The 13,947-nt window shown below is 47.8% G+C and overlaps 1 protein-coding gene and 1 pseudogene across 1 annotated transcript; both read left to right on the top strand.

Annotated features, from left to right (window-relative positions):
- Positions 1-2,013: 2,013 nt before the first annotated feature.
- Positions 2,014-7,072, top strand: LOC147528305 (UDP-glucuronosyltransferase 1A8-like). Its single transcript, XM_086615851.1, has 4 exons — positions 2,014-2,862; positions 3,228-3,298; positions 5,314-5,452; positions 6,842-7,072. The coding sequence occupies exons 1-4, from the start codon at positions 2,014-2,016 to the stop codon at positions 7,070-7,072; spliced, it is 1,290 nt and encodes a 429-aa protein (XP_086471977.1).
- Positions 7,073-9,569: 2,497 nt separating this feature from the next.
- Positions 9,570-10,936, top strand: LOC147528304 (UDP-glucuronosyltransferase 1A9 pseudogene; annotated as a pseudogene).
- Positions 10,937-13,947: the final 3,011 nt, after the last annotated feature.

Genomic DNA, 13,947 nt, shown 5'->3' with positions numbered 1-13,947 from the left:
GCACAGCAGGCTCAGGATTTCAGGAGGGCAGACTTTGGCCTCTTCAGGGATCTCCTTGCTAGAGTACAATGGGATGAAGCCCTGAAGGGAAGAGGGGCCCAAGAAAGCTGGTTAATATTTAAGGATCACCTCCTCCAAGCTCAGGAGCGGTGCATCCCAGCAAAGAGAAAGTCAGGTAGGAACACCAGGAGGCCTGCATGGATGAACAAGGAGCTCCTGGACCAACTCGGGCACAAAAAGAAAGCCTATAGAGGGTGGAAGCAAGGACAGGTATCCTGGGAAGAATACAGAGCTATTGTCTGAGCAACCAGGGATCAGGTTAGGAAAGCTAAAGCCCTGATAGAGTTAAATCTGGCCAGGGACATCAAGGGCAACAAGAAAAACTTCTATACATATGTCAGTGAAAAAAAGAGATCTAGGGAAAATGTAGGCCCTCTCCGGAAGGAAACGGGGGACCTGGCTACCCGGGATATGGAGAAGGCTGAGGTTCTCAATGATTTCTTTGCCTCTGCCTTTACTGGCAAGAGCTCCAGCTGCACAGTCCAAGCCAAGGAAGGCAAAGGCAGGGACTGGGAGAATGTAAAACCGCTCACTGTAGGAGAAGATCAGGTTCGAGACCATCTAAAGAAGCTGAAGGTGGACAAGTCCATGGGACCTGATGAGATGCATCCGCAGGTCCTGAGGGAGCTGGCAGATGAAGTTGCTAAGCCACTATCCATCATATTTCAGAAGTCATGACAATCAGGTGAAGTTCCAACTGACTGGAAAAGGGGCAACATAGCCCCCATCTTTAAAAAGGAGAAAAAAAGAAGCTGGAGCGCCTCTGCTATGAAGACAGGCTGAGAGAGCTGGGGCTGTTCAGCCTGGAGAAGAGAAGGTTCCGAGGTGATCTTATCGCAGCCTTCCAGTACTTAAAGGGGGCCTACAGGAAAGCTGGAGAGGGACTTTTGACAAGGGCGTGTAGTGATAGGACAAGGGGCAATGGCTTTAAACTGAAAGAGGGGAGATTTCCATTAGATATAAGGAAGAAATTTTTCACTCAGAGGGTGATGAGGCAGGAGAACAGGTTGCCCAGAGAAGCTGTAGATGCCCCATCCCTGGAAGTGTTTGAGGCCAGGTTGGATGAGGCTTTGGGCAACCTGGTGTAGTGGAGGGTGTCCCTGCCCATGGCAGGGGGGGGGTTGGAACTAGATGATCTTTGAGGTACCTTCCAACTCTAACCATTCTATGATTCTATGATTCCGAGAGTATTTTTTTCACTTTTACCTCAGAGCTTCTACTTCCTTCTACTCTGAAGCTCTAATATTTTGTTTTCTGAAAAAGTTATCACATGCCAGAAAGAAATTTGTGTTTTGCCACTTACTCAGTAGTTTCCCTACACAAGGAAGAAGCTACAGACAGTGGTAAACTGGGAAAAAGAAATCAAAAGGCTGATAGGAAAACGTGCATTGCAGAAGCAATGCTGGGAGGCTGATGGCTCTTGCAAACCCACCCTTGTGCTGAAGCTGCTCGTTAGCTAAGGCAGGTCTGGTTCCTGGGCTCACACCTGAGACTCCACTGAGCAGTTCAAGCCCTGCAAGGAGCAGTGGTCCTTAAAACACATTTAGCACATGTCCTGTGTCTGGCCTCTACTTGATGTACAGGCAGGTGGTGAGGAGTTTTCAGCTGAAGGCCCATCTCATAGGCTGTGACACAACTGTATTACTGCTCTGAAGCAAGAACCTGGGCTTCAGCTTCACAGGTCTCCCCCTCAGCTGCCAGATCAGCCTCACAATGAAACAGCAGAGGAAAGGGTTTACAAGTAATCTGGCTTCATGAGTAATGAAAAAAAAAAAAAAAACAACACAAGCCCAACCCACAACCCAGAGCAGTGAATCATTAACCGGAAGCTGATGAAAAAGCAGAACAGCTCAACAGAAAAACCGTTCGGCTTCCTTCAGAAGTATCTTCAAGCTACTGCCTGAACAAGACTTTCACAGACCTGACTGATTTCACATTTCTGACCACGCGAACATGACTTCGAGGCTTTGCTGTGCCTGGATTTTTATCCTTCTCCTTCCTGGCCTCTCAGATGGAGGGAAACTCCTGGTCGTGCCCATGCTAGGAAGCCACTGGCTTAGCATGCAAGAAGTGGTTGCAAAGCTCGCTGAGAGAGGACACGAAGTGGTCGTGCTTGTACCAGAAGTAACGTGGGAGATGAGAACAAGACAGGCGCTATACACAGTGAAAACATACCCAGTGACCGGCACATTAGAAGAGCTGGATAACGCATTTCAAGAGTATGTTGCTGCTAACCTGAAGGACCTGCCTTTCCCTCTGAACATTCAAGCAATATACAGCAGCTCCGTGAACGTTTTCAGTAAGTTCTTTGTTCAGTGCAAGGACCTGTTCGATCACAAGGAGACCCTGCAGTACCTGAATCAAAGCCACTTTGATGCCGTCCTAACAGACCCTATTTTTATGTGCGGAGCAATAGTTGCGAATTACTTTTCTCTTCCATTTGTGTTCTTCATGAGAGGGTTTCCTTGCAGCTTACACTATGAAGCACCACAGTGCCCAAACCCTCTGTCCTATATCCCAAGACTATTTTCCTTCAACTCAGACCGCATGACATTTTTCCAGAGAGTGGAAAATGCACTGATTTCACTCTTGGAGCTTGAGTACTGTAATGGTTACTACGCAGATGCATTAAAGCTTTCTTCTGAAGTTCTTCAGAGAGATGTAAACCTGATAGACCTTCTGAACTCTGCTTCTGTTTGGCTTCTGAGATTCGACTTTGTGTTTGAGTATGCCAGACCAGTGATGCCCAATATGGTCTTTATTGGAGGTATAAACTGTGCTCAGAAGAAACCACTGCCTAAGGTATGTTCTTTTGCCTTCAAATTATCCATTTTCCAATGAAATGTGATCATGTTGTTTCTGCAGTTTAGTGCTATCAATATTTTTTAAAAATTATTTTCATACCTATTTCTTGATGTTTGCATTTATGAGAATTGTTCTGCAGGGTTTTAAAGCTAATCTAGAAATTTAGATCTATTTTGATAGTTACCTTGTAGTCTCTAAAACAACTAATAGCACTAGACATTTCTTTCCAGGCACAAAGCAGGACACAAATCTCTTTCCTCTGAAATTAACTCCCTCACTTCTCAGTTTTGGTCCCACATTCTCACTGTGCAACTGCAGTACAGTATCTTTGAGCTGAAAGTTATTTTTCTTTCTTCTTTCAGATTACTTGTATACTCTTTGACAGGATTAAACAGAGTCCACTGAACTTAATAAAGAATAAGGCAATTAAAGGGTAATATTATAAATTAGAATTTTATAATAATATAATAAATAAGGCATTCTCTCATGTGAGGCTCAAGACAGTGGCAGTTTGTACTTTGAGACTTAGGAGGCAAATTCTTGCTGGTTGCATGATGTAAGTCGTTACTTCTGTCGCGGAGGGGTGCTGCTCCAGAGCTGGCCCGATCCACAACAGAGAGGCAGATCTTGGTGCACAGGGGCTTTTCCTGAGGCAGGGAAATGCCAGGGGAACAAAAAGACACCCCCAGGAGCCAGCAGCTCTCCCAGGAGTCACTGACATGGCCTGGGTTTTGTGAGAGCAATGGCAGCCACCCCTATACCTGCAAAAAGCAGCATGGGGAGTGCAAGCGACCAGGAGTGGTGCCAACAGAGTGTGACATGGCAGTTTGCACAGGAAGGGTGCAGCCACCCTGCCAGCTCAAGAGGTGAGTTTAACTGGTGACCTTCACCCTCTCAGAAGGAGCTCAGCTATGGTACCCACCTAGCAGAAGGCTGAGTCCCCTGCATGTGGCAGAATGGATGTGGCAGCCAGACAGAGCTCCCATGGAAACATGCAGCCATCCGGGTCTCGGGCTGCATCTCTTTGCCCTCACCTACGGTTAATATTACCTGTTACTGTATCACTCAACCACCCATGAGCATGAAGACTTTAAAGCTCCACAGATGCAACTTGTCTTTACTGCAACATATCAGTTGATTTCACAGGAAAAATTAATCAACTCAGCATTCACTGTTTTTTTTTTCCTGATAGTTTATGATATACTGAATACAGGTTCTAGCAAAGATACAAAGAAACTCCCTCTGACTCCCCTCTGTGACAGCTGATCTTCTATTTCCTATCTTCTAGCTAATTATTCAATCAAGCAACAACTTGCTTCTCCTGTAGCAGCTGAATTTCTTTAAGAGCCTTCAGCAGCAAACCTTATTGAACACCTTTTGGAAATCCAAAGGTAGCTGACAGCCCTCCATTCAGCCAACTGGTAGTTCTTCAGGCATCTCCTAAGCTCTTTGTATAAAACAGCATTACATTAAGCCTGGTTTAGTCCTTCCCACAGTAGAGCAACTTTTAGGCTATCTGGGAATTTCAGATACAGATGAGTCTGGCCAGTGCTCAGAGAAAAGCAGCTCCTGTGGAGGAGTAAGGCACAGACCCAGCTGAATGGTGCAGGTGAAAGCACAGGCGAGATCGTTTATTGAGCCAAGCTGGCAATCTTATATACATGCAGCAAGCCCCCTTCCCACATTTGGTCCCAGTCCTTATTTACTCTAAGAACATCTTTCTGTTCTTCTGCCCAAGGTCGCTGTTCTCAGTTCTGTGTTCAGCACGTGTTGTTGTTATCTGTTGCTTGCAGTTCTCATGCACTTGTATTTTTTGTGTCTCACAGTCTCAGGGGAATTCAGTCTCCCACATCTTCCCCTTCTTGTTTTAGCATGATGGCAAATGCATGTCGGTTCAGGGCCCTCACAATAGCATTCTGAAAGCACTGCAATGAACAAAGCACTACACAAGCCAATATTAATAAAATTATCAATAGCATTAATCCTCCTTTCACTAAGGGTCTAAGAGACTCTACATCACTACCATCTCGATCATGCCCAAGATTCTGCTGAGCAGGAGGGTGTCAATCAGCAGAGTCATCCTGGAGAAGGGAGGCAGGCACGGCACCTTCAGGGCGTCCCCTGTTTATCCACACAGTGTGCTCCGCGGCCTCCCTCCGCTCCGCGCCATCTGTTCTGTACCCTCGACAGAGTCTATGAAAAAGACACTGACCGGGTGTTGCTGCACGCGTGGCCAGTGTGTGCCATAAGGCTGCCAGGTACGTGCCCTGCTGGCTGACCACGGGTTTTGCGGATCGCAACATGTTGTTCAACAACAACCCTCCCAGCTTCTTTTTTCCAAATTACATACTCACAACTAAGTCCAGTTTGTAATTCTTTGTCATTAATTCGATATTAGCCAAGTCTTTTTGAAGTCTCCTCTCCCACCGGTTCTTGATTCTTTCCCAGTCTCTCTCGGGGGCCTCCCACAATTGAGGTACCAACTGCTCTTCCTCACGGGCCGACTGACACTCGTGTTGCGCGGCTGTCGGCGCTCTGTGTGTCGGCGGATGCTCTCGTTGTAGATGAGGCTTCACGCACCTGGCAGGTGCCCATCGACTTTCTTGGCCTGCAGAGACACCAGCATACCCTCTTCCCCAGGCCGTTAGCTTCTACAGTCCTTCCCACTTTCCTGTTCTCAAATCCCTAACCATGACCTGTGCCTGATTTTGACTGTTCTGTGACATTTTATCCATCCCAAAATGTTTTGCCATCAGAGCTAGATCGTCTTTCCGTCGATTTTAGAAATTGAACACCTATAACGCTTCACCTATTCTTTCATTGGGAGATTTCCCTTTCATTCCCCCTTCTGGTTTAAAGGCGCATTTTTCAAACTACCATGTGCGCGTTCTATGATCGCTTGCCCAGTAGGATTGTAAGGAATACCAGTAACATGCTCAATACCCCATGATGACAAAAATACACGTGTCCCATGAGAGGTGTATGCCAAAGTTCCTGCAAACGTAAACCACGAGGATTAACACACTGGTGGCGTGATCGTATTTTGACAGCTACTACACCACTGTACGACGGAGCGGGCTTGCTCTCGTGTTAAGCCAAATTGTCGCCTAATGGCGTCAGCGTTCCGATGGTAGAATTCATGCGAGATCTTTGCCGGCATTAACGACTTTGGCACAAGAGCTGCACTCGTGGGAGGGTCAGCTCGCCTGTTCCCTTCTGCTGTAGGCCCTGGAAGCGCGGTGAGCGCTCACTGGTGTGCAATGGAATAGGCACGTTTGGCGTTCTGCAGCACTGAGACCCCAGATCCGCGCTGGATGTGCTGTCTCTCGGTAAATCCCGGGCCACGAGCGGCGGCAAAGGCGCCGCTCTCCCGGCGCGGCTGCGGCGGTGATGAGGCGCGGAGGCGGCAGCGGGGCAGGGGGGGTCAGACCCTCCTCCCCTCGGCCGGCGCGGGGGGGCGGGGCGGAACGGGGACCCAGCCGCCCTGCGACGGCCGCCCCCCTCGGCGCCTTCTTGTTGCTGTCGTTATCGCCGCGGCGCCGCCGACACATCGGCCGCCATCGCGCATGCGCAACACCCAGAGTCATGAGGCAGCAAAGCTTTGCGGCGCACACCGACGGCCGTATCGCCTCTGTACATGGCGAAGCGAGTCCTGATCTGAGCCCCTCCCGCCGAGGCGGGCCGTCAGCCGCCACAGAACCGGCACGGCGGGGCCCGCCGCGGGGCTCCGTCCCCTCCCGCCGCGGTTCGCTCCGCACACGGGCGGCAGCGCCGGGGCAGACGCCGCAGCCCCGGCCGGCAGCGGCAGCGGCGGCGTTCGGGGGGCGCCGCCGGGCGCGGTGCGGGGAGCCGGGGGCGGCGCGGCTGGCGGGAGTGCCGGTGTAGCGGCATCGTTGGAAGGGGCGGGGGGGAAGGAAATTAGTCTGGCTCTCGTTCGGGGCCCTGGATCAAAAGGATGCGGTGATGGCTTTTCCAGGCCGGCAGCTCTGCACGGTTCCTCTGCCAGTGGGACCGCGAGGGAGGCAGCGCCGAGGCCGGCGGACGCCGACGCCCCCTCGCCCCCGCTCTCTCCCGCCGCCCCCTTCACCGCCCCGAACGCAGCGCGCCGGGCTGTCGGCTGTCGCTGCGGGGCGGCATCCCCACGGGTGGCCGCGTCCCAAAGCTGAACGCCTACAGCGTCCCGAGTCCCCGTCGTATCGATAGTTGAAGAGTTTGCCTCCGGCACGTGGGCCCATACCCACGCCAGGAGCTGTATCAGGTCGGTGCCGGTGGCAGTGCTATGCTGCTTCTCTAGCACTTCTGTCAACGCCTCAAAGACAAACTTGTGTTTTCTTGAAACCCTGCTTCCCATCATTCCTAGCTGCGTCATCTCCTGTAGACGAAATTCCTGCTTACCTCTTCCTGTTGAGGTAACTGTCCCATCTTCTGTCGAAGAAATTCCCTTCTTTTGTCAATGAAATTGCTACGCAGCCTTTTCCATTCCTAGTTCAATTGAGCTCCTCCACCAGACTTCTCTCTTCCATGTCTTTGTCCTGTCATTCGACTTGAATATCTGGTCCCTGTTTGAGCACCATTTGTGGAGGAGTAAGGCAGGGACCGTGCTTAGTGCTCCAGGTGAAAGCACAGGTGAAATCATCTATTGAGCCAAGCTGGCAATCTTATATACATGCAACAAGCCCCCTTCCTTCATTTGGTCCCAATCCTTATTTACTGTAAGAACATCTTTGTGTTCTTCTTCCCAAGGTCGCTGTTCTCAGTTCTGTGTCTAACACATGTGGTGTTGTTATCTGTTGCTTGCAGTTCTCAAGCACTTCTATTTTTTGTGTTCCATGATCTCATGGGAAACTCTTTTGTGTCCCACAGTCTCAGGGGAATTCAGTCTCCCACAAGCTCCCTCTTGGAAACAAGCAGGTGTTTGCAGCTGCCTTCCTAACGCTGCCACCAGGCCCAGAGTGACCCAGCTGGCACCTCACTCGCTGCCCGTGCTGGCTCTCACTGTGCTCCGCTGTCATTACCCACCTCGTGCCTGCAGGGCACAGAGCCAAGGCAGCAGTTTTGCTGACACAACATCCCTCCTTCCCACTACAGCCTGTGGCAGATCACAGCTCCTTATCCAAGTTCAGAGTTCCCGCTATCTGCTTCTGGGAACAACCACATTTGACCGTTGTCTTACAATCCCAAGAACCTAGCAAAATTTTACCCAAACAAGCCCTTATAACCAGGCCACATGAGGCAATGGCAAATGTTCCTGAATTCCCAAGTCACTGATTAACTTCACCTGTCCTCAGCTTGCCTTTGCACCCACTCCCTTCCACATTAATGGTGCTGCAGGGTTTGGATTGCACTTATCCTGCTGCAGAAGAGAGTCACCACAGTAGGACAAAGAGCTTCGCTTTGTGAAAAAGTGTTAGGGCAAGATGTTTCCCTAACGGCTGCCTGATTCACCCTTTTCAGCAAATGGAGGGGTGCAAAAAAATAATCCTGGAAAAAAACCCGTCATTTTTGTAATGATCATTTTTAAGTGAAGTTTATTTAAAACTGGAAATACTAACATGTTTAAGTTATTATTCATCTTTTGTTTCCCTACAGTTCATAATAACATAAAAGATTCTGAGAGTATTTTTTTCACTTTTACCTCAGAGCTTCTACTTCCTTCTACTCTGTAACTCAAATATTTTGTTTTCTGAAAAGTTATCACGTGCCTGAAAGAAAACTGCATTTTGCCACTTACTCAGTAGTTTCCCTACACAAGGAAGAAGCTACAGGCATTGGTAAAGTGGGAAAAAGAAATCAAAAGCCTGATAGGAAAACGTGCATTGCAGAAGCAATGCTGGGAGGCTGATGGCTCTTGCAAACCCACCCTTGTGCTGAAGCTGCTCGTTAGCTAAGGCAGGTCTGGTTCCTGGGCTCACACCTGAGGCTCCACTGAGCAGTTCAAGCCCTGCAGGGAGCAGTGGTCCTTAAAACACATTTAGCACATGTCCTGTGTCTGGCCTCTACTTGATGTACAGGCAGGTGGTGAGGAGTTTTCAGCTGAGGGCCCATCTCATAGGCTGTGACACAACTGCATTACTGCTCTGAAGCAAGAACCTGGGCTTCAGCTTCACAGGTCTCCCCCTCAGCTGCCAGATCAGCCTCTCTGTGTCTCTTCTTGGTTTCATTGTAGACTGTGGGGATTCCTACTAGCTCAGAAGAGTTGGTTCATCTGCCCTTTCCTCTTACCCTGAGGGTCTCCTGTTCTGTCCTCAGAGAAATTATCTGAACATCCATGTTTCCAATCACAATGAAATTTGCTGAGGCTCTTTTAGATTGTTACTGTGGTGTTGGTGGTGTTCACACTGGACTTGCTTTCCTTGGTTCTGGCCAAGGAGTAAGACAGGACACAGTAATCAATGATCAAGAGAGAAATCCTAAGAAATCTGACCAGCATGTTGAGGAGCTGGTTCTCCATTGAACACTGAGGAACTCCCAATGAAACAGCACAGGAAAGGGTTTACAAGTAATCTGGCTTTACAAATAACGAAAAAAACCCCAACCAATCCCAACCCACAACCCAGAGCAGTGAATCATTAACTAGAAGCTGATGACAAAGCAGAACAGCTCAACAGATAAACCGATTGGCTTCCTTCAGAAGTATCTTCAAGCTGCTGCCTGAAGAAGGCTTTCACAGTCCTGACTGATTTCACATTTCTGACCACGCGAACATGACTTCGAGGCTTTGCTGTGCCTGTGCCTGTATTTTTATCCTTCTCCTTCCTGGCCTCTCAGATGGAGGGAAACTCCTGGTGGTGCCCATGATGGGAAGCCACTGGCTTAGCATGCAAGAAGTGGTTGCAAAGCTTGCTGAGAGAGGACACGAAGTGGTCGTGCTTCTACCAGAAGTAACATGGGAGATGAGAACAAGACGGCCAATATATACACTGAAAACATACCCAGTGACCTACACATTAGAAGAGGTGGAAAATGCATTTCAAGACTTCGTTGCTGCTCACCTGAAGAACCTGCCTTTCCCACTGAACATTCTAGACATGTACAAAACCTACGTGAACCTTTACGATAAGTTCTATCTTCAGTGCAAGGACCTGTTCAATCACAAGGAGACCCTGCAGTACGTGAATCAAAGCCGCTTTGATGCCATCCTCACAGACCCTATTTTTATGTGTGGAGCAACAGTTGCGAATTATTTTTCCCTTCCATTTGTGTTCTTCATGAGAGGGTTTCCTTGCAGCTTACACTATGAAGCACCACAGTGCCCAAACCCTCTGTCCTACATCCCGAGACTATTCTCCTTCAACTCAGACCGCATGACATTTTTCCAGAGGGTGGAAAATGCACTGATTTCACTCACAGAGCTTCAGTATTGTAATGGTTTCTATGCAGATCCAATAAAGTTTTCCTCCAAAGTTCTTCAGAGAGATGTAACCCTGCTAGACCTTCTGAACTCTGCTTCTGTTTGGCTTCTGAGATTTGACTTTGTGTTTGAGTATGTCAGACCAGTGATGCCCAATATGGTCTTTATAGGAGGTATACACTGTGCTCAGAAGAAACCACTGCCTAAGGTATGTTCTTTTGCCTTCAAATTCTACATTTTCCAATGAAATGTGATCATGTTGTTTCTGCAGTTTAGTGCTACTGAAATTATTTTTCTGTTAATTATTCAGTTCAACGAGGTTTTGGCAGTTATTTTCCACAGGTTGATATCAAATTAACTTGATGGCAGTAGATGACTTATTTGAAATAATGAGGATTTTCTGACAAAGTCCAACAAAAAATGCCAGCTACAAATTAGTCTTCTCAGCAAATGTATCTTATTCATCAACCAGACACAGTTTGATTTCATTTTCATGGAGTCTGACATGTATTTCTTTCACCTGACCAAAATCTCTAAGACCATGCTGAGAGTCGTCTTTTGTTTTTAACTCCAGGCTCAGTAAAGTCAGTGAATTTGCTTTGTCCGGGTTTTCCTGACATATGGTTTCCAAACTGGCTGTCTGCATTAAGCTTCTTCTGTTTGTAGATCATGGTGAAACAGAAACGTCCTGTTGAAGTAGGAAGAATTAATCTAAAATAGTGTATTGGGTGAAAGACACTTCTGTGCAAAACCCAGATGATTTTTCATACCTATTTCTTGACGTTTGCACTTACGAGAATTGTTCTGCAGGGTTTTAAAGCTAATCTAGAAATTTAGATCTATTTTGATAGTTACCGTGTAGTCTCTAAAACAACTAATAGCACTAGACATTTCTTTCCAGGCACAAAGCAGGACACAAATCTCTTTCCTCTGAAATTAACTCCCTCACTTCTGAATTGTGGTCCCACAATCTCACTGCACAATTGCAGTACAATATCTTTTTGCTCAAAGATTTTTTTCTTTCAGATTTCTTTTATACTCTTTGACAGGCTTAAGCAGAGTCCACTGACTTAATAAAGAATAAGGCAAATACAGAGTAATATTATAAATTAGAATATTAGAATAATATTATAAATAAGGCATTCTCTCATGTGAGAATCAAGACAGTGGCACTTTGTAGTTTGAGACTTAGGAGGCAAATTCTTGCTGGTTGCATGATGTAAGTCGTTACTTCTGTCGCGGAGGGGTGCTGCTCCAGAGCCGGCCGGATCCACAACAGAGCGGCAGATCGTGGTGCACAGGGGCTTTTCCTGAGGCAGGGAAACGCCAGGGGAGCAAAAAGACACCCCCAGGAGCCGGCAGCTCTCGTGGGAAACGCTGGCTGCCTGGATGTTGTCAGAGCAACGGCAGCCACCCCTATTCCTGCAAAAAGCAGCCTGGGGAGTGCAAGCGACCAGGAGTGGTGCCAACAAAGCGTGGCACGGCAGTTTGCACAGGAAGGGTGCAGCCACCCTGCCAGCTCAAGAGGTGAGTTTAACTGGTGGCCTTCACCCTCTCAGAAGGAGCTCAGCTACGGTACCCACCTAGCAGAAGGCTGAGTCCCCTGCATGTGGCAGAATGGATGTGGCAGCCAGACAGAGCTCCCATGGAAACATGCAGCCATCCGGGTCTCGGGCTGCATCTCTTTGCCCTCACCTACGGTTAATATTACCTGTTACTGTATCACTCAACCACCCATGAGCATGAAGACTTTAAAGCTCCACAGATGCAACTTGTCTTTACTGCAACATATCAGTTGATTTTACAAGAAAAATTAATCTACTCAGCATTCACTGTTTTTTTTTTCCTGATAGTTTATGATATGCTGAATACAGCTTCTAGCAAAGATGCAAAGAAACTCCCTCTGACTCCCCTCTGTGACAGCTGATCTTCTATTTCCTATCTTTTAGCTAATTATTCAATCAAGCAACAACTTGCTTCTCCTGTAGCAGCTGAATTTCTTTAAGAGCCTTCAGCAGCAAACCTTATTGAACATCTTTTGGAAATCCAAAGGTAGCTGACAGCCCTCCATTCAGCCAACTGGTAGTTCTTCAGGCATCTCCTAAAGTCTTTGTATAAAACAGCATAACATTTAGCCTGGTTTAGTCCTTCCCACAGGAGAGCAGCTTTTAGGCTATCTTGGAATTTCAGATACAGATGAGTCTGGCCAGTGCTCAGAGAAGACCAGCTCCCTTTTGGAAACAAGCAGGTGTTTGCAGCTGCCTTCCTAATGCTGCCACCAGGCCCAGAGTGACCCAGCTGGCACCGCACTCGCTGCCCGTGCTGGCTCTCACTGTGCTCCGCTGTGATCATCCACCTCGTGCCTGCAGGGCCACAGAGCCACAGGCAGTGGTTGTGCTGACACAACATCCCTCCTTCCCACTACAGCCTGTGACAGATCACAGCTCCTTATCCAAGTTCAGAGTTCCCACTATCTGCTTCTCTGAACAACCACATTTGACTGTTATCTCACAGTCCCTTGACCCTAGAAAAATTTTACCTTGAACAAGCCCTTCTATTATCCTGCTGCTGAAGAGAGTCACTGCAGTAGGACAAAGAGCTTCGCTGTTGTGAAAAAGTGGAGGATATCAAAGGCAAAGTGTACCAGAGCCTAGGCCTGTTTGCCAGCAGGGCTGCAAAGCCACAGACAGTGGTTGTGCTGACACAACATCCCTCCTTCCCGCTGCAGCCCTCCAGCACAGCCCCTCTTTCTTGGGGTTGTCCATTCCTCTCCCGGCATCCCGCAGCTATGCACCTTCTTACCCAAATTAGAAGTTCCCACTGTCTTCGTGCACAGGTGACCACACGTGAGAGGTGCACAACTGTTATCTCGCATTCCCTTGAACCCAGAAAACTGACTGTTATCTCACAGTCCCCTGAACCTAGCAAAATTCTACCTGAACAAGCCCTTATAACCAGGCCACATGAGGCACTGGCAAATGTTCCTGAATTCCCAAGTCCCTGACTAACTTCACCAGCCCTCATCTTGCCTTTACACCCACTCCCTTCTCATTAAGGGTGCTGCAGGGTTTGGATTGCACATATCCTGCTGCAGAAGAGAGTCACCACAGTAGGACAAAGAGCTTCGCTGTTGTGAAAAAGTGTTAGGGCAAGATGTTTCCCTAACGGCTGTCCGATTAACCCTTTTCAGCAAATGGAGGGGTGCAAAAAAAAAAAATCCTGGAAAAAAAACCCAGTTATTTTTGTAATGATCATTTTTAAGTGAAGTTTATTTAAAACTGGAAATACTAACATGTTTAAGTTATTATTCATCTTTTTTTCCATACAGTTTATAATAACATAAAAGATTCTGAGAGTATTTTTTTCACTTTTACCTCAGAGCTTCTACTTCCTTCTACTCTGAAGCTCTAATATTTTGTTTTCTGAAAAGTTATCACGTGCCTGAAAGAAAACTGCATTTTGCCACTTACTCAGTAGTTTCCCTACACAAGGGAGAAGCTACAGACAGTGGTAAAGTGGGAAAAAGAAATCAAAAAGCTGATAGGAAAACGTGCATTGCAAAAGCAATGCTGGGAGGCTGATGGCTCTTGCAAACCCACCCTTGTGCTGAAGCTGCTCGTTAGCTAAGGCAGGTCTGGTTCCTGGGCTCACACCTGAGACTCCACTGAGCAGTTCAAGCCCTGCAGGGAGCAGTGGTCCTTAAAACACATGTAGCACATGTCCTGTGTCTG

This window comes from Tauraco erythrolophus, chromosome 8 (assembly GCF_009769465.1).
Source record: "Tauraco erythrolophus isolate bTauEry1 chromosome 8, bTauEry1.pri, whole genome shotgun sequence".
Classification (NCBI taxonomy): Eukaryota; Metazoa; Chordata; class Aves; order Musophagiformes; family Musophagidae; genus Tauraco; species Tauraco erythrolophus.
This window is presented reverse-complemented; position numbering and strand designations above follow the sequence as displayed.